We start from the raw sequence: 21169 nt of genomic DNA on the forward strand, positions 1-21169 counted from the left end.
ACAATGGCGCCCCCTCCCGCCCACAATGGCATGGCGCCCCCCTCCCGCCCACAATGGCATGGCGCCCCCTCCCGCCCACAATGGCATGGCGCCCCCTCCCGCCCACAATGGCATGGCGCCCCCTCCCGCCCACAATGGCGCCCCCTCCCGCCCACAATGGCGCCCCCTCCCGCCCACAATGGCGCCCCCTCCCGCCCACAATGGCGCCCCCTCCCGCCCACAATGGCGCCCCCTCCCGCCCACAATGGCGCCCCCTCCCGCCCACAATGGCGCCCCCCTCCCGCCCACAATGGCATGGCGCCCCCTCCCGCCCACAATGGCATGGCGCCCCCTCCCGCCCACAATGGCATGGCGCCCCCTCCTGCCCACAATGGCATGGCGCCCCCTCCCGCCCACAATGGCATGGCGCCCCCTCCTGCCCACAATGGCATGGCGCCCCCTCCCGCCCACAATGGCATGGCGCCCCCCTCCTGTCCACAATGGCATGGCGCCCCCTCCCGCCCACAATGGCATGGCGCCCCCTCCCGCCCACAATGGCATGGCGCCTCCTCCCGCCCACAATGGCGGCGCCTCTTCCCCTCCCGACTTCCGGTACGCGTCACATCCGGGCGCCGGGGTCAGAGTCCGCATCCATCGTCCCCAAAGATACTAGAGAAGACAGATAGACCACTCGACCCTAAACACCACAGTACGTCACGGCGCCATTTTAGTAGGCAGAAACATTTTAAAAGATAAATAACAAAAACCTGTGAGTTGATAGATGAGATATATTCTGCATTTTAGAGGTATCATCACACACACTGTTCCCCCACAACACTGATCACACTGCGAGGCAGAGCGGGCGGTGGGGTTTGCCTCCTAACATGGCGGCCGTTCCGCTGCCATGCGTCCATCTCTTCAGCATTGGCCATTACACGGAGTTGGAGTAGGCCAACTTGCTCCTCTAGTATCTTTGATCTTCACTAAACCACAACTTGTGTCATCTGCAAATTTGCAACCGTGCCGCATCTGTTCTTGGTCCAAAATATTCCAAATGGAACTTAAACTGGAGGTGGCAGAGATTGGACTTAAGCAAGAAGGGCCTCTTGGAGAAGAAGCGCTACCTTAAATGTAGTTGCGTGTGGTTGGGTGACTATGGTAGGGTGAAGACTATTCCCTGCTTTAATTGTGCGAGGGAAGAATGGATTGCTACATACACATCTGTCTTGGCAGCTGGTATCTCGGATTGAATCGAATGCCCTCGTCTTCTCCTGATAGGTTTGGGTTTGGTGTGGATTTGGTCATCTATGTCGAGCTGACCATTTAACATTTTGTAAAAACAGGTTAAACGTTGGGCTTTACAGTTTGTACGTTCTCCCCGTGACCTGCGTGGGTTTTCTCCAGGTGCTCCGGTTTCCTCACACTCCAGACGTGCAGGTTTTTGTAGGTAAATTGGCTTGGTATGAGCGTAAATTGTCCCTAATGTGTAGGATAGTGTTAATGTGCGGGGATCGCTAGTCAGCACGGACTCGGTGGGCCGAAGGGCACTCGTGTAAATGTGCACAATTCTGTCTGCCTGCCAAAGAAAGGACATGGAAGATAGACACAGAGTGCTGGAATAACTCAGCGGGTCAGGCAGCATCTGTGGAGAACATGGATAGGTGACATTTCACAGAGTGCTGCAGTAACTCAGCGGGACAGGCAGCATCTCTGGAGAGAAGGACTGGGTGAAGTTTCGGGTCGAGACCCTTCTTCAGACTGAGTCATTGAGCCACACAGACTGGAAACAGGCCCTTCGGCCCAATTTAACCATGCCCACCAACATGCCCCATCTACACTAGTCCCACCTGCCTGCGTTTGGTCCATAGCCCTCTAAACCCGTCCTATAAATGTACCTGTCAAAACATTTCTTAGACCGTGTTGCAGTAAAGGGGAAGCAAAGGGCAATATTGCTGTGGTGGGTAAAACATCAGCCCATGTTGAGCTGAGAGGCAACGCCACAATCGTTCCACATTGGTACAGGGACCACTCGTGTCAGCGGCACATTAGGAAGTGGTGGCGGCCTGGTGTTGAAGCCCTCCTGCACACAAGTACAGGCGCGGTGAGAGCAACAGGAGGGGGGTCTCATTCAGCAGCCTCAAGGTCGGCTGTGGAGGGGGGGCCCTCTTCCGGGGAGGAGGCTGAAGAGGGCCGGGCGTGGAGAGGGGGCGAACGATGGTTCACGGGACGAGCAGAGTGGAGGCGGTTACAACGCATGTATGTGGGGGCTGAGACACGTGTGTGTGTGGGGCTGTAAGGCGTGTGTGTGGGGGTGTAACGCGTGTGTGTGGGGGCTGTGACACGTGTGTGGGGGCTGTAACGTGTCTGCACTGTACACTGCACTAAGTGGGCGATGGTGTTCATGTGGTCTGGCTGATGTGGGGGCTAACTATGTATAGCACTGTTGCTGGTGGACATGACCACTGAACTCCACCAACTCCAGAAACTGTCTTTAATACAATTACTGGATCAATAAAAATGGCAGCATCAAAATAATGTACAAAGTGAACCCGCGTCACACGGGAGACGGGGAGAGGAGGTTCACCGGGGGGGGGGTTACACCGGGGGGGGGGGGGATTACACCGGGGGGGGGGGGGGATTACACCAGGGGAGGGAGGTTTACACCGGGGGGGGGGGGGGATTACACCAGGGGAGGGGTTTTACACCGGGGGGGGGGGATTACACCGGGGGGGGGGGGGATTACACCAGGGGAGGGGGGGGGGATTATACCAGGGGAGGGGGGTTTACACCAGGGGAGGGAGGTTTACACCGGGGGGGGGGGGTGATTACACCAGGGGGTTGCCTGAGATACAGCGTGTTAGTAATGAGAGGGGTCAGTTTGTGCTGGAGGGGAGAGAGGGGTCATGACTGAGGGATAAACGATGAGGGATACAGAGAGGGGAGAAGGTGAAAAAGGTTTCCCTTTGAGTCGAGTTGAGTGGGTGAGAGGGCGAGGGGGAAGTGTGACCCGTTTACAGCCAGGCTTGACCGTGGGGGGGGGAGCAACATTTACGAGGGGCGGATGATTATTGCTGTACGTTTGCGTCTTGCTCCATCGAGGGGCCGTCTGGGGTCGAGGGGAGGTGTAGACAACCTTATAGGGTGGCGTAACCAGCTTGACCATGGTGGCGGGCGGGGGGTGGGAGCAGAGAGGGGCCAATGATTATTGCTGTATGTTTGCGTCTTGTTCTGTCGAGGCTCCGTCTGTGGGGTTGAGGGGAGGTGGGGGGGTTGGTGGGGGTGGGAGCAGAGATGATTATTGCTGGACGTTTGTGTCTTGTTCTGTCGAGGCTCCGTCTGTGGGGTTGAGGGTAGGTGGTGGTGGGGGGGGGGGGGGGGTGGGGGAGCAGAAATGATTATTGCTGGACGTTTGCGTCTTGCTCCGTCGAGGCTCCGTCTGTGGCAGGGAGCTGGAAAGTGTCGTTCAGGTCGAACCTCTTGTGTTCTTTCAACTTTAGATTCTCCAGTTTCAGCAAATTGTTTTCCTAGAAGCCAATAGGCAGCAGATTAGTTCAGTTTAGTTAGTTGTCACGTGTACCGAGGTACAGTGAAAAGCTTTCATTGCGTGTTAACTAGTCAGCGGAAAGACAACACATGATTACAATCGAGCCATTTACAGTGTACTCCTCCAACCTCATCTATTGTATCCACTGTTCCAGGTGTCAACTTCTCTACATCAGCGTGACCAAGCGCAGGCTCGGCGATCGTTTCACCTCTGCTCAGTCCGCCTTAACAATAGACAATAGGTGCAGGAGGAGGCCAATCGGCCCTTCGAGCCAGCACCGCCATTCAATGTGATCATGGCTGATCATTCTCAATCAGTACCCCGTTCCTGCCTTCTCCCCATACTCCCCGACTCCGCTATCCTTAAGAGCTCTATCTAGCTCTCTCTTGAATGCATTCAGAGACTTGGCCTCCACTGCCTTCTGAGGCAGAGAATTCCACAGATTCACAACTCTCTGACTGAAAACGTTTTTCCTCATCTCAGTTCTAAATGGCCTACCCCTTATTCTTAAACTGTGGCCCCTGGTTCTAGACTCCCCCAACATTGGGAACATGTTTCCTGCCTCTAACGTGTCCAACCCCTTAATAATCTTATACGTTTCGATAAGATCTCCTCTCATCCTTCTAAATTCCAGTGTATACAAGCCTAGTCGCTCCAGTCTTTCAACATATGACAGTCCCGCCATTCCGGGAATTAACCTGGTGAACCGGAGAAAACCAACGCAGTCACAGGTAGAACGTACAAACTTCGTACAGACTGCACCTGTAGTCAGGATTGTACCCGGCTCTCCAGCACTGTGAGGCAGCAACTCTAACGCTTTGCTATCGTGAGAATGCACCGTAGAGGAGCATTTGGAATAAACAAATAGAATTTCTTATACCGATAATGAAAAAGATAACTAGTCTGAAAAAGGGTCACCCATTCCTTCTCTGCACAGATGCTGCCTGACCCACTGAGTTACCCCAGCACCCTGTGAAACGTCACCTATCCATGTTCTCCACAGATGCTGCCTGACCCGCTGAGTTACTCCAGCACTCTGTGAAACGTCACCTATCCATGTTCTCCACAGATGCTGCCTGACCCACTGAGTTACTCCAGCACCCCGTGAAACGTCACCTATCCATGTTCTCCACAGATGCTGCCTGACCCGCTGAGTTACTCCAGCACTCTGTGAAACGTCACCTGTCCATGTTCTCCACAGATGCTGCCTGACCCGCTGAGTTACTCCAGCACTCTGTGACCAAATTATTACTTAGCTTGAAGTTTCAACAAAATTCTCCCCAAAATGCAACTGATATGTTGTGTTAAACTGCACCTCCAAGAGTCGAGAGTTGTCTTTCTTGACTTTAACCAAGTACTGGATTTTCTGGTGTAGGTTGGTGTGTCCGACCAATTTCCCATTCTCCTCAGTCAGGTTGTCCACCTGGCTACGAAGAGTTTTAACCTCCTGCAGTTTCACAGAAATATCAGATAATGTTTCAAAAACATTAAAAAGATTATACAATGATTATTTTTTTCTTCCCCAAATGTAGTGGACGTTTGAGCAGCTTGTTAAAATACAAATACAGGTTGATCAGTTCAGGGGCAGCTGGTGCACAATGCTTTCATAACAGATTCTGGCGACAACACAACACAGCCCAGAGGGATTCACACGGAGGGTGGTGGTGTACAGAATGAGTTGCCACAGAGGGTGGTGGGTGTACAGAATGAGTTGCCACAGAGGGTGGTGGGTGTACAGAATGAGTTGCCACAGAGGGTGGTGGGTGTACAGAATGAGTTGCCACAGAGGGTGGTGGGTGTACGGAATGAGTTGCCACAGCAAGGGCAGGTGCAAGAACAACATTTAAAACACATTTTAGTTTAGTTTAGAGATACAGTGCAGAAACAGGCCCTTTGGCCCACCGAGTCCACGCCGACCAGCGATCCCAGCACACTAACACTATCCAAACCACCCCATCCCCGGGCACTTTCCCCAGCAACCGCAGGAGATGCAACACCTGTCCCTTTACCTCCCCCTCAACTCCATCCAAGGACCCAAACAGTCTTTCCAGGTGAGACAGAGGTTCACCTGCACCTCCTCCAACCTCATCTATTGCATCCGCTGCTCTAGATGTCAACTTCTCTACATCGGCGAAACCAAACGCAGGCTCGGCGATTGTTTCGCTCAACACCTGCGCTCAGTCCGTCTTAACCAACCTGATCTCCCGGTGGCTGAGCACTTCAACTCCCCCTCCCATTCCCAGTCTGACCTTTCTGTCATGGGCCTCCTCCAGTGACATAGTGAGGCCCACCGGAAATTGGAGGAACAGCACCTCATATTTCGCTTGGGCAGCTTGCAGCCCAACGGTATGAACATTGACTTCTCCAACTTTAGATAGTTCCTCTGTCCCTCTCTTCCCCTCCCCTCCCCTTCCCAGATCTCCCTCTATCTTCCTGTCTCCACCTATATCCTTCCTTTGTCCCACCCCCCTGACATCAGTCTGAAGAAGGGTCTCGACCCGAAACGTCACCCATTCCTTCTCTCCTGAGATGCTGCCCGACCATGGGACTAGGGAATGAATGGCAGTGCGGTGGTACAGAGGTAGCCCTGCGGCCTTACAGTACCGGAGACCCGGGCTCAGTCCTGGCCACCGGCATTTGTACGCTCTCTCTGCCATGGCGTGAGTTTTCTCCGGGTGCTCCGGTTTCCTCCCACAGTCTTTGGTTCACTCTTCACTTCCCATCACCTCTCAGGTACTTTCCCCTGCGACCGCAGGAGATGTGACACCTGTCCCTAAACCTCCTCCCTCACCTCCATCCAGGGACCCCAGCAGTCCTTACAGGTGACGAGAGGTTCCTCTCCCCTCATCTACTACATCTGGTGTTCCTAATGTGACCTGTACATCGGCGACACCAAACGTAGACTCAGCGACCGATTCACTGAACACTTGCGCTCGGTCCGCCAAGGCCTGCTGGATCTCCCGGTTGCTAAACATTTTAACTCCCCCTCCCATTCCCACACCGACCTTTCTGTCCTGGACCTCCTCCATTGTCAGAGTGAGGCCCAGCACAAACTGGAGGAACAGCACCTCATATTCTACTTGGGAAGCTCACAACCCAACGAACAGTGAATTCTCCAATATTAGGAATGAATGAATGAATGAATGAATGAATGAATAGGTTTATTGGCCAAGTATGTGCACATACAAGGAATGTGCCTTGGTGCTCCGCTCGCAAGTAACAACACGAACATACAGTGAACAATTAAAAATAAAACATTAAAACATTAAGAACACACGTTACAGTTTAAACATGTGAGTGAAATAAACCAGAGCAAAAGGAGAAGACAGACTTTGTTGTTGTAGAGCTGCTACTCGTGGAAACATCGCTGCATTTATGTCTGTCTGTGGCGGCTTTGACAGTCCGGAGTTGCCTTCCAGAAACTAGTACATCCTCTTCTCTCCCCCCCCACTCCGCTGTGCCCCCCATCCATTCCCGCCCCCCACTTTGCTCTCCTCTCCCCCCCACTCTGCTCTTCTCTTTCCGCTCTCCGCCCCACTCCGCATTGCCCCCCCCCCGCATTGCCCCCCCCCGCTTTGCCCCCCCCCCACTCTGCTCTTCTCCCCCCCCACTCTGCTCTTCTCTCTCCGAAGTGAAGAGTGAACCAAAGACTGTGGGAGGAAACCGGAGCACCCGGAGAAAACTCACGCCATGGCAGAGAGAGCGTACAAATGCCGGTGGCCAGGACTGAGCCCGGGTCTCCGGTACTGTAAGGCCGCAGGGCTACCTCTGTACCACCGCACTGCCATTCATTCCCTAGTCCCATGGGCTTTGACGCAGTAAAAAGATGAGACACGATGGGCAGCTCGGTGGCGCAGCGGTAACGTTGCTGGTTGATATCACCGGAGACCCGGGGTTGATCCTGGCTACGGGCGCTGTCTGCACGGAGTTTGTACGTTCTCCCCATGACTGCGTGGGTTTTCTCCGTGATCTTCGGTTTCCTCCCACACTCCAAAGGAGTTCGGGTTTGTAGGTTAATTGACTTGGTTTAATGTAAATTGTCCCTAGTGTTTAGGATAGTGTTAGTGTGCAGGGATCGCTGGTCGGCAAGGACTCGGTGGGGAAGGGCCTGTTTCTGCGCTGTATCTCTAAACTAAAGGCCCTTATTTAAGGTCGCGCCCATTTCTCCACCACTGCTCTCCATGACCACCCACAGCTCCCCTTACCCAGAGGTGTCTCTCTCTCTCTTCGTTCGCCGATTCCAGGGCTGACCGAAACTCTTCCTTCTCACTGAAGGCCTTGACTTCTAATCTCCTGGTGCGCTCAAGTTCCTCTTGGCATTTGGTGACGTCGAGCTGAAGACAGTCCAGGGACGTTTTGTTCACAGTTAATCTGGACAAACAAGAGTCAGTAGTTTAGTTAGACAGGTAGACACACAATGCTGGAGTAACTCAGCGGGTCAGGCAGCATCGCGGGAGAGAAGGAATGGGTGACGTTTTGGGTCGGTTAGACCGACTCAGGTGGTTTAATTTATTGTCACATGTCACGAGGTACAGTGAAAAGCTTTTGTTGCGTGCTAACCAGTCAGCGGAAAGACAATACGTGATTACAATCGAGCCATTCACAGTGTACAGATAGCAGTTAAAGTAAGAAATGTAGCTGCAGGAGTAGAGATTTAAGAGAGTGGAGCTACACCGGGGGGGGGGGGGGGGGGGGGGTGGAGTGAACAACCTGGAAGTGTGTGCGTGCAGTTAACAGGAAAGAGAGTGTAGGAAAGGTCACGTTTACACTAACAGGGCAGGGGGGATAGGGCCCAATGCAGGGAGAGAGAGGGCCATAAAAGGACAGAAGCAAAAGGTAGAAGGGAGGTAATAAAACTAACCTGAAAGCTTTGTGCCTTAATGCGAGGAGCATTCGTAATAAGGTGGATGAATTGAATGTGCAGTTAGTAGTTAAGGGATATGATATAGTTGGGATTATGGAGACATGGCTCCAGGGTGATCAAGGCTGGGAGCTAAACATGCAGGGGTATTCGATATTCAGGAAGGATAGACAGAAAGGAAGAGGAGGTGGGGTGGCATTGCTGGTTAAAGAGGAGATTAATGCAATAGGAAGGAGAGACATTAGCTTGGATGCTGTAGAATCGGCATGGGTAGAACTGTTTGATAACGCTTGTTGGAGTTGTGTACACGGCTGATCATCTACAATCAGTAACCCGTGCCTGCCTTCTCCCCATATCCCTTGATTCCACTAGTCCCGAGAGCTCTATCAAACTCTCTCTTAAATCCATCCAGTGCTTTGGCCTCCACTGCCCTCTGTGGCAGAGAATTCCTAAAATTCACAACTCTCTGGGTGAAAAGATTTCTTCTCACCTCAGTTTTAAATGGCCTCCCCTTTATTCTTAGACTGCGGCCCTGGTTCTGGACTCCCCCAACATTGGGAACATTTTTTCCGCATCTAGCTTGTCCAGTCCTTTTATAATTTTATACATCTCCATAAGATCCCCTCTCATCCTTCTAAACTCCAGTGAATACAAGCCTAGTCTTTCCAACTTTTCCTCATATGACAGTCCCTCCATCCCAGGGATTAACCTTGTGAACCTACGCTGCACTGCCTCAATAGCAAGGACGTCCTTCCTCAAATTAGGAGACCAAAACTGCACACAATACTCCAGATGTGGTCTCACCAGGGCCCTATACAACTGCAGAAGGACTTCTTTGCTCCTGTACTCAAATCCTCTCGTTATGAAGGCCAACATGCCATTAGCTTTCGTCACTGCCTGCTGTACCTACACTCTTACTTTCAGTGACTGGTGTACAAGGACACCAAGGTCTCGTTGCACTTCCCCTTTACCTAATCTGACACCATTGAGATAATAATCTGCCTCCTTATTTTTGCCGCCAAAGTGGATTACCTCACATTTATCCACATTATACTGCATCTGTCGCGCATCTGCCCACTCACTCAACCTGTCCAGGTCACCTTGCAACCCCCTAACATCCCCTTCACAGTTCACACTGCCACCCTGCTTTGTGTCATCTCCAAACTTGCTAGTGTTACTTCTAATTCCATCATCCAAATCATTAATATATATTGTAAATAGTTGCGGCCCCAACACCGAGCCTTGCCTGCAGTGTAATGAGGAAGGATTAGTTAGCGATCTGTTGGGACTGAAGGCAGATAAATCCCCAGGGTCTGATGGTCTGCATCCCAGAGCACTCAAGGACGTGGCCCTAGAAATCGTGGATGCATTGGTGATCATTTTCCAATGTTCTCTCTGGATCAGTTCCTGTGGACTGGAGGGTAGCTCCACTTTTTAAGAAAGGAGGGAGTGAGAAAACAGGGAATTTTAGACCAGTTAGCCTGACATCGGTAGTGGGGAAGATGCTGGAGTCAATTATGAATGATATTACAGCAGCTCATTTGGAAAGCAGTGATAGTATCAGTCACAGTCAGCATGGATTTATGAAGGGGAAATCATGCCTGACTAATCGGGAATTTTTTGAGGATGTAACAAGTAGAATGAATAAGGGAGAGCCAGTGGATGTGGTGCATCTGGACTTTCAAAAAGCCTTTGACAAGGTCCCACACAAGAGATCAGTGAGCAAAATTAGAGCACATGGTATTGGGGGTAGGGTATTGACATGGATAGAGAACTGGTTGGCAGACAGGAAGCAAAGAGTAGGAATTAACAGGTCCTTTTCAGAATGGCAGGCAGCGACTAGTGGGGTGCCGCAAAGCTCGGTGCTGTGACCACAGCTATTTACAATATATATTAACGATTTAGACGAAGGAATTAAATGAGACATCCCCAAGTTTGCGGATGACACAAAGCTGGGTGGCAGTGTGAGCTGCGAGGAGGATGCTATGAGGCTGCAGGGTGACTTGGACAGGTTGGGTGAGTGGGCAGATGTATGGCAGATACAGTTTAATGTGGATAAATGTGAGGTTATCCACTTTGGTGGCAAGAACAGGAAGGCAGATTATTATCTGAATGGAGTCAGATTAGGAAAAGGGGACGTACAACGAGATCTGGATGTGCTTGTACATCAGTCACTGAAAGTAAGCATGCAGGTACAGCAGGCAGTGAAGAAAGCTAATGGCATGTTGGCCTTCATTGCGAGAGCATTTGAGTTTAGCAGCAGGGAGTTCCTGCTGCAGTTGTACAGGGCCCTGATGAGACCACACCTGGAGTATTATGTGCAATTTTGGTCTCCTAATTTGAGGAAGGACATCCTTGCTATTGAGGGAGTGCAGCGTAGATTCACCAGGTTAATTTCCAGGATGGTGGGACTGACATATGATGAAAGACTGGAGCGACTGGGCTTGTATTCACTGGAATTTAGAAGGATGAGAGGTGATCTTACAGAAACATATAAAATTCTTAAAGAATTGTACAGACTAGAGGCAGGAAACATGTTCCCCATGTTGGGGGAGTCCAGAACCAGGGGTCACAGTTTAAGAAAAAGGGGGAGGCCATTTAGGACTGACATGAGGATTTTTTTTTTAACCCAGAGAGTTGTGAATCTGTGGAATTCTCTGCCACAGAGGGCAGTGGAGGCCAATTTTGTTTTCAAGTGAGAGTTAGATTTAGCTCTTAAGGCTAAAGGAATCAAAGGATATCGGGAGAAAGCAGGAATGGGGTACTGGTTTTGGCTGATCAGCCACGATCACGATGAGTGGCGGTGCTGGCTCGAAGGGCCGAATGGCCTCCTCCTGCACCGTTTTTTCTATGTTTCTATGAATGTAATATACGATTGTCCATCTCCTTCTGTGCCCAGCCGCAGCCAGTGGCCTGGGACGGACAGCAGGGACCGCAGCCAGTGGCCTGGGACGGACAGCAGGGACCGCAGCCAGTGGCCTGGGACGGACAGCAGGGACCGTAGCCAGTGGCCTGGGACGGACAGCAGGGACCGCAGCCAGTGGCCTGGGACGGACAGCAGGGACCGCAGCCAGTGGCCTGGGACGGACAGCAGGGACCGCATCCAGTGGCCTGGGACGGACAGCAGGGACCGCAGCCAGTGGCCTGGGATGGGCAGCAGGGACCGCAGCCAGTGGCCTGGGACAGACAGCAGGGACCGCAGCCAGTGGCGTGGGACGGACAGCAGGGACCGCAGCCAGTGCCTGGGACGGGCAGCAGGGACCGCAGCCAGTGGCGTGGGACGGACAGCAGGGACCGCAGCCAGTGGCCTGGGACGGACAGCAGGGACCGCAGCCAGTGGCCTGGGACGGACAGCAGGGACCGCAGCCAGTGGCCTGGGATGGGCAGCAGGTGAGAAAAACTGAGGTGAGAAAAAAAAAAATTGTGGAATTCTCTGCCACAGAGGGCAGTGGAGGCCAATTCACTGGATGGATTTAAAAGAGAGTTAGATAGAGCTCTAGAGGCCAGAGGAATCAAGGGATATGGGGAGAAGGCAGGCACGGGTTACTGATTGTGGACGATCAGCCATGATCACAATGAATGGTGGTGCTGGCTCGAAGGGCCGAATGGCCTCCTCCTGCACCTATTGCCTACGTTTCTATGACTGAGCTGTCACCTGCACATTGTGCTGCTATGGTCAGTGTTAGCCAGGGAGTGGAGCGGTTTTAGAGATACATCGTGGATACAGACCCTCCCGCCCACCGAGTCCGTGCTGACCAGTGATCACGGGGAGTCCGTGCTGACCAGTGATCACGGGGAGTCCGTGCTGACCAGTGATCACGGGGAGTCCGTGCTGACCAGTGATCACGGGGAGCACTAGTTCTATCCTACACATTCAGAACCATTTAAAGAAGCCAATTAACCTACAAAGTTGTTCATCCTTGGTGTGGGAGAAAACCCACACGATCACAGGGAGAACGTACAAACTCCGCACAGGCAGCACCCGTAGTCAGGATGGAACCCGGGTCTCTGGCGCAGTGAGGCAGCAGCTCTATCCGCTGCGCAGGTAAAGGGATGTCTGGCAGGTGGCTTTTAAATGGGAGCTAGAGGTCAGGGCATGTACGTGTTTGAGTAAATGGTTATGAACAATTACAGCAGGGTCTTGACCAGTTGGTCAAGTGGGCCGATGAATTACTCATGGAATTTAATGCAGAGAAGGGTGGGGTGTTGTTTGTTGGGAAGTCAAACTCGGGCAGGACCTTCACAGTGAATGGCAGCGATCTGGGGCGTGTTGTAGAGCAGAGGGATCTAGAAGCGCAGGTACACAGATCACTGAAAGTGGTCACAGGTAGACAGGGAGTGTTGTGGAGCAGAGGGATCTAGGAGCGCAGGTACATAGTTCCTTGAAAGTGGCGTCACAGGTAGATAAGGTGATCAAGGCAGCTTTCAGCACATTGGCCTTCATCAGTCAGGGTACAGAGCACAGAAGTTGGAATGTTACGTTGCAGTTGAACAAGACGTAGATGCGGCCACATGCAAAGTATTGTGGTGAGTTTTGATCACCCTGCTATTGGAAGGATGTCATTAACATGGAAAGAGAGTGGAGAAGATTTAAGAAGATGTTGCCAGGATTTATGGGACTGAACTGCAGGGGGAGATTGGGGAGGCCAGGACTTTATTGGGGAGGCCAGGACTTTATTCCTTGGAGCGCAGGAGGCTGCAAGAAGATCTTATAGAGGTGTACAAAATCATGAGGAGAATAGATCGGGTGACAGTGCAGAGTCTTCTACCCAGGGCAGTGGAATCAAAAACAAGTTGAACCAGGAGATAAAATTGGCGTGTCACAAATGTAATGCTACGGTGGTTATGGGAGATTTCAACATGCAGGTAGACTGGGAAAATCAGGTTGGAAATGGACCCCAGGAAAGAGAGTTTGTAGAGTGCCTTCGAGATGGATTCTTAGAACAGCTTGTACTGGAGCCTACCAGGGAGAAGGCAATTATGGATTTAGTGTTGTGTAATGATCCGGATCTGATAAGGGGACTAGAGGTAAAAGAGCCATTAGGAGGCAGTGATCACAACATGATAAGTTTTACTCTGCAAATGGAAAGGCAGAAGGGAAAATCGGAAGTGTCAGTATTACAGTATAGCAAAGGGGATTACAGAGGCATGAGGCAGGAGCTGGCCAAAATTGACTGGAAGGAGGCCCTAGCAGGGAAGACGGTAGAACAGCAATGGCAGGTATTCCTGGGAATAATGCAGATGTTGCAGGATCAATTTATCCCAAAGAGGCGGAAAGACTCTAAGGGGAGTAAGAGACACCTGTGGCTGACAAGGGAAGTCAAGGACAGCATAAAAATTAAGGAGAGGAAGTATGACATAGCAAAGAAGAGTGGGAAGACAGAGGATTTGGACTCTTTTAAAGAGCAACAAAAGTTAACTAAAAAGGCAATACGGGGAGAAAAGATGAGGTACGAGGGTAAACTAGCCAATAATATAAAGGAGGATAGCAAAAGTTTTTTTAGGTACGTGAAGAGGAAAAAAATAGTCAAGGCAAATGTGGGTCCCTTGAAGACAGAAGCAGGGGAATTTATTATGGGGAACAAAGAAATGGCAGACGAGTTAAACCGTTACTTTGGATCTGTCTTCACTGAGGAAGATACACACAATCTCCCAAATGTTCGGGCCGGAGAACCTAGGGTGATGGAGGAACTGAAGGAAATCCACATTAGGCAGGAAATGGTTTTGGGTAGACTGATGGGACTGAAGGCTGATAAATCCCCAGGGCCTGATGGTCTGCATCCCAGGGTACTTAAGGAGGTGGCTCTAGAAATAGTGGAAGCATTGGAGATCATTTTTCAATGTTCTATAGATTCAGGATCAGTTCCTGTGGATTGGAGGATAGCAAATGTGATCCCACTTTTTAAGAAAGGAGGGAGAGAGAAAACGGGTAATTATAGACCAGTTAGTCTGACATCAGTGGTGGGGAAGATGCTGGAGTCAATTATAAAAGACGAAATTGCTGAGCATTTGGATCGCAGTAACAGGATCATTCCGAGTCAGCATGGATTTACGAAGGGGAAATCATGCTTGACAAATCTACTGGAATTTTTTGAGGATGTAACTAGGAAAATTGACGGGGGAGAGTCAGTGGATGTGGTGTACCTCGACTTTCAGAAAGCCTTCGACAAGATCCCACATAGGAGATTAGTGGGCAAAATTAGAGCACATGGTATTGGGGGTAGGGTACTGACATGGATAGAAAATTGGTTGACAGACAGAAAGCAAAGAGTGGGGATAAATGGGTCCCTTTCGGAATGGCAGGCAGTGACCAATGGGGTACCACAAGGTTCGGTGCTCGGACCCCAGCTATTTACGATATACATTAATGACTTAGATGATGGGATTAAAAGTACCATTAGCAAATTTGCAGATGATACTAAGCTGGGGGGTAGTGTGAATTGTGAGGAAGATGCAATAAGGCTGCAGGGTGACTTGGACAGGTTGTGTGAGTGGGCGGATACATGGCAGATGCAGTTTAATGTAGATAAGTGTGAGGTTATTCACTTTGGAAGTAAGAATAGAAAGGCAGATTATTATCTGAATGGTGTCAAGTTAGGAAGTGGGGATGTTCAACGAGATCTGGGTGTCCTAGTGCATCAGTCACTGAAAGGAAGCATGCAGGTACAGCAGGCAGTGAAGAAAGCCAATGGAATGTTGGCCTTCATAACAAGAGGAGTTGAGTATAGGAGCAAAGAGGTACCCGTAAAAGGGACCACATCACCCCGATTCCGGCCTCTCTCCACTGGCTCCCTGTACGGTACAGAATCAACTTCAAGCTCCTCCTATTCTCGTATAAAGCCCTAAATGGACACTCCCCCCCCCTACATCAAAAATCTTCTAACCCCCCTCTCTAACTCCAGGTCCCTCAGGTCGGCCGACTTGGGGCTACTCACTATCCCGCGGTCTAGGCTTAAGCTCAGGGGTGACCGTGCTTTTGCGGTTGCAGCTCCTAGACTGTGGAACAGCATCCCTCTCCCCATCAGAACTGCCCCCTCCATCGACTCCTTTAAGTCCAGGCTCAAAACCTATTTCTACTCCCTAGCGTTTGAGGCTCATTGAGGAGGCGCTGTGAACTGTTTGCGTGCTACTGTATGTTTCATTTTTTTTCCCCATTGGAACCTAATCAGATGTACAGCACTTTGGTCAATGTGGGTTGTTTTTAAATGTGCTATACAAATAAAATTGACTCGACTTGAATTGACTTGACTTCTACAGTTGTACCGGGCCCTGGTGAGACCGCACCTGGAGTACTGTGTGCAGTTTTGGTCTCTAAATTTGAGGATGGATATTCTTGCTATTGAGGGCGTGCAGCGTAGGTTCACTAGGTTAATTCCCGGAATGGCGGGACTGTCGTATGTTGAAAGGCTGGAGCAATTAGGCTTGTATACACTGGAATTTAGAAGGATGAGGGGGGATCTTATTGAAACATATAAGATAATTAGGGGATTGGACACATTAGAGGCAGGAAACATGTTCCCAATGTTGGGGGAGTCCAGAACAAGGGGCCACAGTTTAAGAATAAGGGGTAGGCCATTTAGAACGGAGATGAGGAAGAACTTTTTCAGTCAGAGAGTGGTGAAGGTGTGGAATTCTCTGCCTCAGAAGGCAGTGGAGGCCAGTTCGTTGGATGCTTTCAAGAGAGAGCTGGATAGAGTTCTTAAGGATAGCGGAGTGAGGGGGTATGGGGAGAAGGCAGGAACAGGGTACTGATTGAGAGTGATCAGCCATGATCGCATTGAATGGCGGTGCTGGCTCGAAGGGCTGAATGGCCTACTCCTGCACCTATTGTCTATTGTCTAAGACAGATTTAAGTCGGTGGTTTTATGGAATACGCTGCCAGGGAAAAGAGTTGAGGCAGGAAGTAAAACAACATTTAACAGATACTGGGATGGGAAACGTTTAGAAGGAGATGGGCCACATGTGGGCAAATGGGACTAGTGTAGATGGGGCAGGTTGGTTAGCATGGAAGAGTCGGGTCAAAGGGCCTGTTCCATGCTGTGTGAGTCTAAATGGGACTGGTGTAGATGGGGCAGGTTGGTTAGCAGGGACAGGTTGGGCTGAAGGGCCTGTTCCGTGCTGTGACTATCTATGACCATGGCATGCCCACATTAATGTACTTACTCAGTCTCGGTGCGTGACAACTTTTCTGCCAGAACTTCCTGTAAAATTAAAATAGAAATCGATTGATGACACAAGCGAGATTCTCTAACAGATGGCGAATAAATATTCCTGCCGTTCTCGCCGTTTTCCAGACTCTCGATGGGTGAGTGCCAGGTTGACATTGCTCCCTGAACCATCTGCCACACATTCCTCTGTGAAGCCTGCACAGAGCACTGTCCAACCGCAGTGTTGGATCGCCCATGTAACAAGGGTTGGCAACAACAGGGAACGTCTCATTCCACTGTCTCCTTGCCAGAGTAGCGAGCGAGACCGTGTGACACAGGTTCACCATCGACCCACCTATTAACCCAAAGAATCATCACAAGGTCAGTTGTCAGATCAGTGCTGCCACGACCCACCCAGAACAAAGGCCCTCTCCTTTCTAACCCAGGTATACAGAGGCCAAAACTCAGCGGGTCAGGCAGCATCTGTGGAGAACATGGATAGGTGACGTTTCACAGAGTGCTGGTGTAACTCAGCGGGTCAGGCAGCATCTGTGGAGAACGGATAGGTGACTTTTCACAGAGTGCTGGAGTAACTCAGCGGGTCAGGCAGCATCTCGGGAGAGAAGGAATGGGTGATGTTTGGGGTCGAGACCCTTCCTGCCTGACCCGCTGAGTTACTCCGGCATTTTGTGTCTACAAAGATTGATTCTTTGAGCAAAGGAATATCAACAAAGCAGCAGTACCTTGACATCCGATTCTTCGATCAGTTTCTTCTCCAAGTCACTGAGATGTTGTGGCTCAGTTGTTGCACTGTTTAGAACAAACCATACAATTATTTAAAACACAGGAATTTAAAGGACAATCAAAATGCTCTGAAAGATCAACAAATAAGCTGCACATTTACTCCCAACAGACCAACTCATCGAAACACTGGTAACTACCACGATCCCATGACTCTGCAATATTGTACAATAATGTCTGTCCATTTTGGTTCCACTTACCTCTTGCGATGTCAATCTTCACTCAACCTCAATATTAACTACTTTGCTGACACTGAATTCTAACCCTGCTGCACGGAATCATTACAAACGTCTAACTTGGAGCTGAAGACAACAGCTGGACGCAGCGGTAGAGTTGTTGCCTCACAGCGCCAGAGACCCGGGTTCCACCCTGACTACGGGTGCTGTCTGGACGGAGTTTGCACGTTCTCCCCGTGACCACGTGGGGTTTCTCCGGGTGTTCCGGTTCCTTCCACATTCCAAAGATGTACAGGATTGTAAGTGAATTGATTGGTAGGTAAAATTGGTAGGTTCAGCAGGCAGTGAAGAAAGCCAATGGAATGTTGGCCTTCATAACAAGAGGAGTTGAGTATAGGAGCAAAGAGGTCCTTCTGCAGTTGAACAGGGCCCTAGTGAGACCGCACCTGGAGTACTGTGTGCAGTTTTGGTCTCCAAATTTGAGGAAAGATATTCTTGCTATTGAGAGCGTGCAGCGTAGGTTTACTAGGTTAATTCCCGGAATGGCGGGACTGTCATATGTTGAAAGACTGGAGCAACTAGGCTTGTATACACTAGAATTTAGAAGGATGAGAGGAGAACTTATCGAAACGTATAAGATTATTAAGGGGTTGGGCACGTTAGAGGCAGGAAACATGTTCCCAATGTTGGGGGACTCCAGAACAAGGGGCCACAGTTTAAGAATAAGGGGTCGGCCATTTAGAACTGAGATGAGGATAAACTTTTTCAGTCAGAGAGTTGTGAATCTGTGGAATTCTCTGCCTCAGAAGGCAGTGGAGGCCAATTCTCTGGATGCTTTCAAGAGAGAGCTAAATAGAGCTCTTAAGGATAGCGGAGTCAGGGGGTATGGGGAGAAGGCAGGAACGGGGTACTGATTGAGAATGATCAGCCATGATCACATTGAATGGCGGTGCTGGCTCGAAGGGTTGAATGGCCTACTCCTGCACCTATAGTATAATAATTATAATAGTAAATTATCCCTAGTGTGTGTAAGATAGCATTAATGTGCGGGGATCGCTGGTCGGCGCAGAATATAACCGGGTATGCAAGCAAAGAATTTCACAGCGCCTTGTCACACGTGTCAATAAAGTATTCCATTGTTTAGCTTAGAGATGCAGCACAGAAACAGGCCCTTCGGCCCAGAGATACAGCACAGAAACAGGCCCTTCGGCCCAGAGATACAGCACAGAAACAGGCCCTTCGGCCCAGAGATACAGCACAGAAACAGGCCCTTCGGCCCAGAGATACAGCACAGAAACAGGCCCTTCGGCCCAGAGATACAGCACAGAAACAGGCCCTTCGGCCCAGAGATACAGCACAGAAACAGGCCCTTCGGCCCAGAGATACAGCACAGAAACAGGCCCTTCGGCCCAGAGATACAGCACAGAAATAGGCCCTTTGGCCCACCAAGAATAGAATAGTGAAAGGCTTGGATAGAGTGGATGTGGAGAGGATGCATCACAGAAAGCAAATCTTTAAATTAAGGTTCTAACAGGAAACCCATTAATCTGGAGAAAGGCTGGTTCATCAGAACCTTGTACCTGTTCTCCGCTCGTTCCAGGCACCTCTCCAACTCCCGGCAACGTCTCTCCAAAGCCTTCATCTCCAAAAGCTGACTCTTGGATTCATGCAACTGGCTCTGTGATGTCCACCATGCGGAGATACAAAACATCAGGATTGAAGCAATGCGTCTTTCTCAATGTTACTTTTAAAGAGATTAAAAATCTCACATTTCAGAAGGGCTTGCGTGGGAAAGCAAAGCTGATTTTCCAGGCAGTATCAACATAAAACACATCACCTTCCCACAGATTTATCACTCTACACTAAAGATTTATGATATTGGGTTATTTAATTTGTAGAGGCAAAACAAACAATTTTGCACCCGTTCATTTTGCCATGTTTTGAATAACAAAAAAGAAATCTGGTGAATAAAATTCTAATTTACGCCTTTTATTCACCTGGCACTCCAGTCATCGTGTGGGAAGGAACTGCAGATGCTGGTTTACACCAAAGAAAGACACAAAGTGCTGGAGTACCTCAGCGGGTCAGGCAGCATCTGTGGAGAAATGGAATAGGTGATGTTTCAGGTCAACTAAGTCCGAAGAAGGGTCTCGTCCAGAAACATCACCTATTCCTTGTCTCCAGATGCTGCCTGACCCGTTGAGTTACTCCAGCCTTTTGTGTCTATCTCCAGTTATGGAGCCTGTTCACCAAACAATCTTCAATATGGTTCCTTTCTTCTCAGATTTTGCTGAATAATCTCTATCGTGGCATCATACCAACAACTTTCTACTGGTTTCCATTTTCTATATGGCTGCTTGCAAACTCAAAATATTCGTAAAGATTTCTCAAACGCGATTATCCTTCGATAAATCCACTTCATCTCTGCCCATCCCGTTATTTAATATGTCAATTAATGAATTCCTCTATTGATTTATTTATGGGTGATCTTATGGAGGTGTACAAAATCATGAGAGAACTAGATTGGGTAAACGCACAGAGTGTCTTGCCCAGAGTAGGGGAGATCAAGAACCAGAAGACAAAGGTAGAAGGTGAAGGGAAAAGATTTACTAGAGACCCGAGGGGTAATCTTTACACAAAGGATGGTAGGTGTATGGGACACAGGTATTTGGGAACGACAGGTAGTATCGCAACATTGACACAGGTACATGGATAGATCAGGTTTAGATAGATATGTGGGCCAAACACAGGCAGGTGGGACTAGTGTAGATGGGGCATGTTGGTCGGTGTGGGCAGGTGGGACTAGTGTAGATGGGGCATGTTGGTCGGTGTGGGCGGGTGGGACTAGTGTAGATGGGGCATGTTAGTCGGTGTGGGCGGGTGGGACTAGTGTACATGGGGCATGTTGGTCGGTGTGGGCGGGTGGGACTAGTGTAGATGGGGCATGTTGGTCGGTGTAGGCAAGGTAGAACTAGTGTAGATGGGGCATGTTGGTCGCTGTGGGTGGGACTAGTGTAGATGGGGCATGTTGGTCGGTGTGGGTGGGACTAGTGTAGATGGGGCATGATGGCCGGTGTGGGTGGGACTAGTGTAGATGGGGCATGTTGGTCGGTGTGGGCAAGTTGGGTCGAAGGGCCTGTTTCCTTGTTGTATGACTATGACAAATAAAAATCAGTGGCAGTTTTAGAATTTAAATAGTCTGGAAAGTTGGTGTTGTGTTGCTCGACAGTCATTAAAGACCAACACCAATCGAGGCTGTTGTGCACCACCTGTAGCTGCTGAAGCTGTTTGTTCCTGGAGGCCCTCTCCCGCTCCATCTCCTCCAGAACCTCCATGCTGGCGTGGAACGCCATCCCCTCTCCCGGCCTCTGCCGCATCTCCGGGGTGTGGAGCGGATGAACGGGAGACACCTGCGATCGCGGAGTCTGCAGGGAACCAAGCAACACAATAATTAATGTGTTTAGAAACATAGACAATAGGTGCAGGAGGAGGCCATTTGGCCCTTCCAGCCAGCACCACCATTCATTGTGATCATGGCTGATCATCCACAATCAGTAACCTGTGTCTACCTTCTCCCCATATCCCTTGATTCCACTAGCCCCCTAGAGCTCTATCTAACTCTCTTTTAAATTCATCCAGTGAATTGACCTCCACTGCCCTC

At 50.2% G+C, this 21169-nt stretch overlaps 1 protein-coding gene across 1 annotated transcript in view; it reads right to left on the bottom strand.

The window, feature by feature from the left end:
- Nucleotides 1-3374: 3374 nt before the first annotated feature.
- kif15 (kinesin family member 15) overlaps nucleotides 3375-21169 on the bottom strand; it is an 83421-nt gene continuing 65626 nt past the window's right edge. Inside the window, exons 29-35 of the mRNA XM_078430030.1 lie at nucleotides 20778-20933; nucleotides 19089-19186; nucleotides 17275-17341; nucleotides 16548-16585; nucleotides 7729-7894; nucleotides 4839-4970; nucleotides 3375-3503 (exon numbers count right to left, since the gene is read on the bottom strand). Of these exons, the coding sequence (XP_078286156.1) occupies nucleotides 3375-3503; nucleotides 4839-4970; nucleotides 7729-7894; nucleotides 16548-16585; nucleotides 17275-17341; nucleotides 19089-19186; nucleotides 20778-20933 (786 nt within the window). The remainder of the gene's footprint in view (nucleotides 3504-4838; nucleotides 4971-7728; nucleotides 7895-16547; nucleotides 16586-17274; nucleotides 17342-19088; nucleotides 19187-20777; nucleotides 20934-21169) is intronic.

The sequence above is a fragment of the Rhinoraja longicauda genome, chromosome 2 (genome assembly GCF_053455715.1).
Source record: "Rhinoraja longicauda isolate Sanriku21f chromosome 2, sRhiLon1.1, whole genome shotgun sequence".
In the NCBI taxonomy this organism is placed as follows: Eukaryota; Metazoa; Chordata; class Chondrichthyes; order Rajiformes; family Arhynchobatidae; genus Rhinoraja; species Rhinoraja longicauda.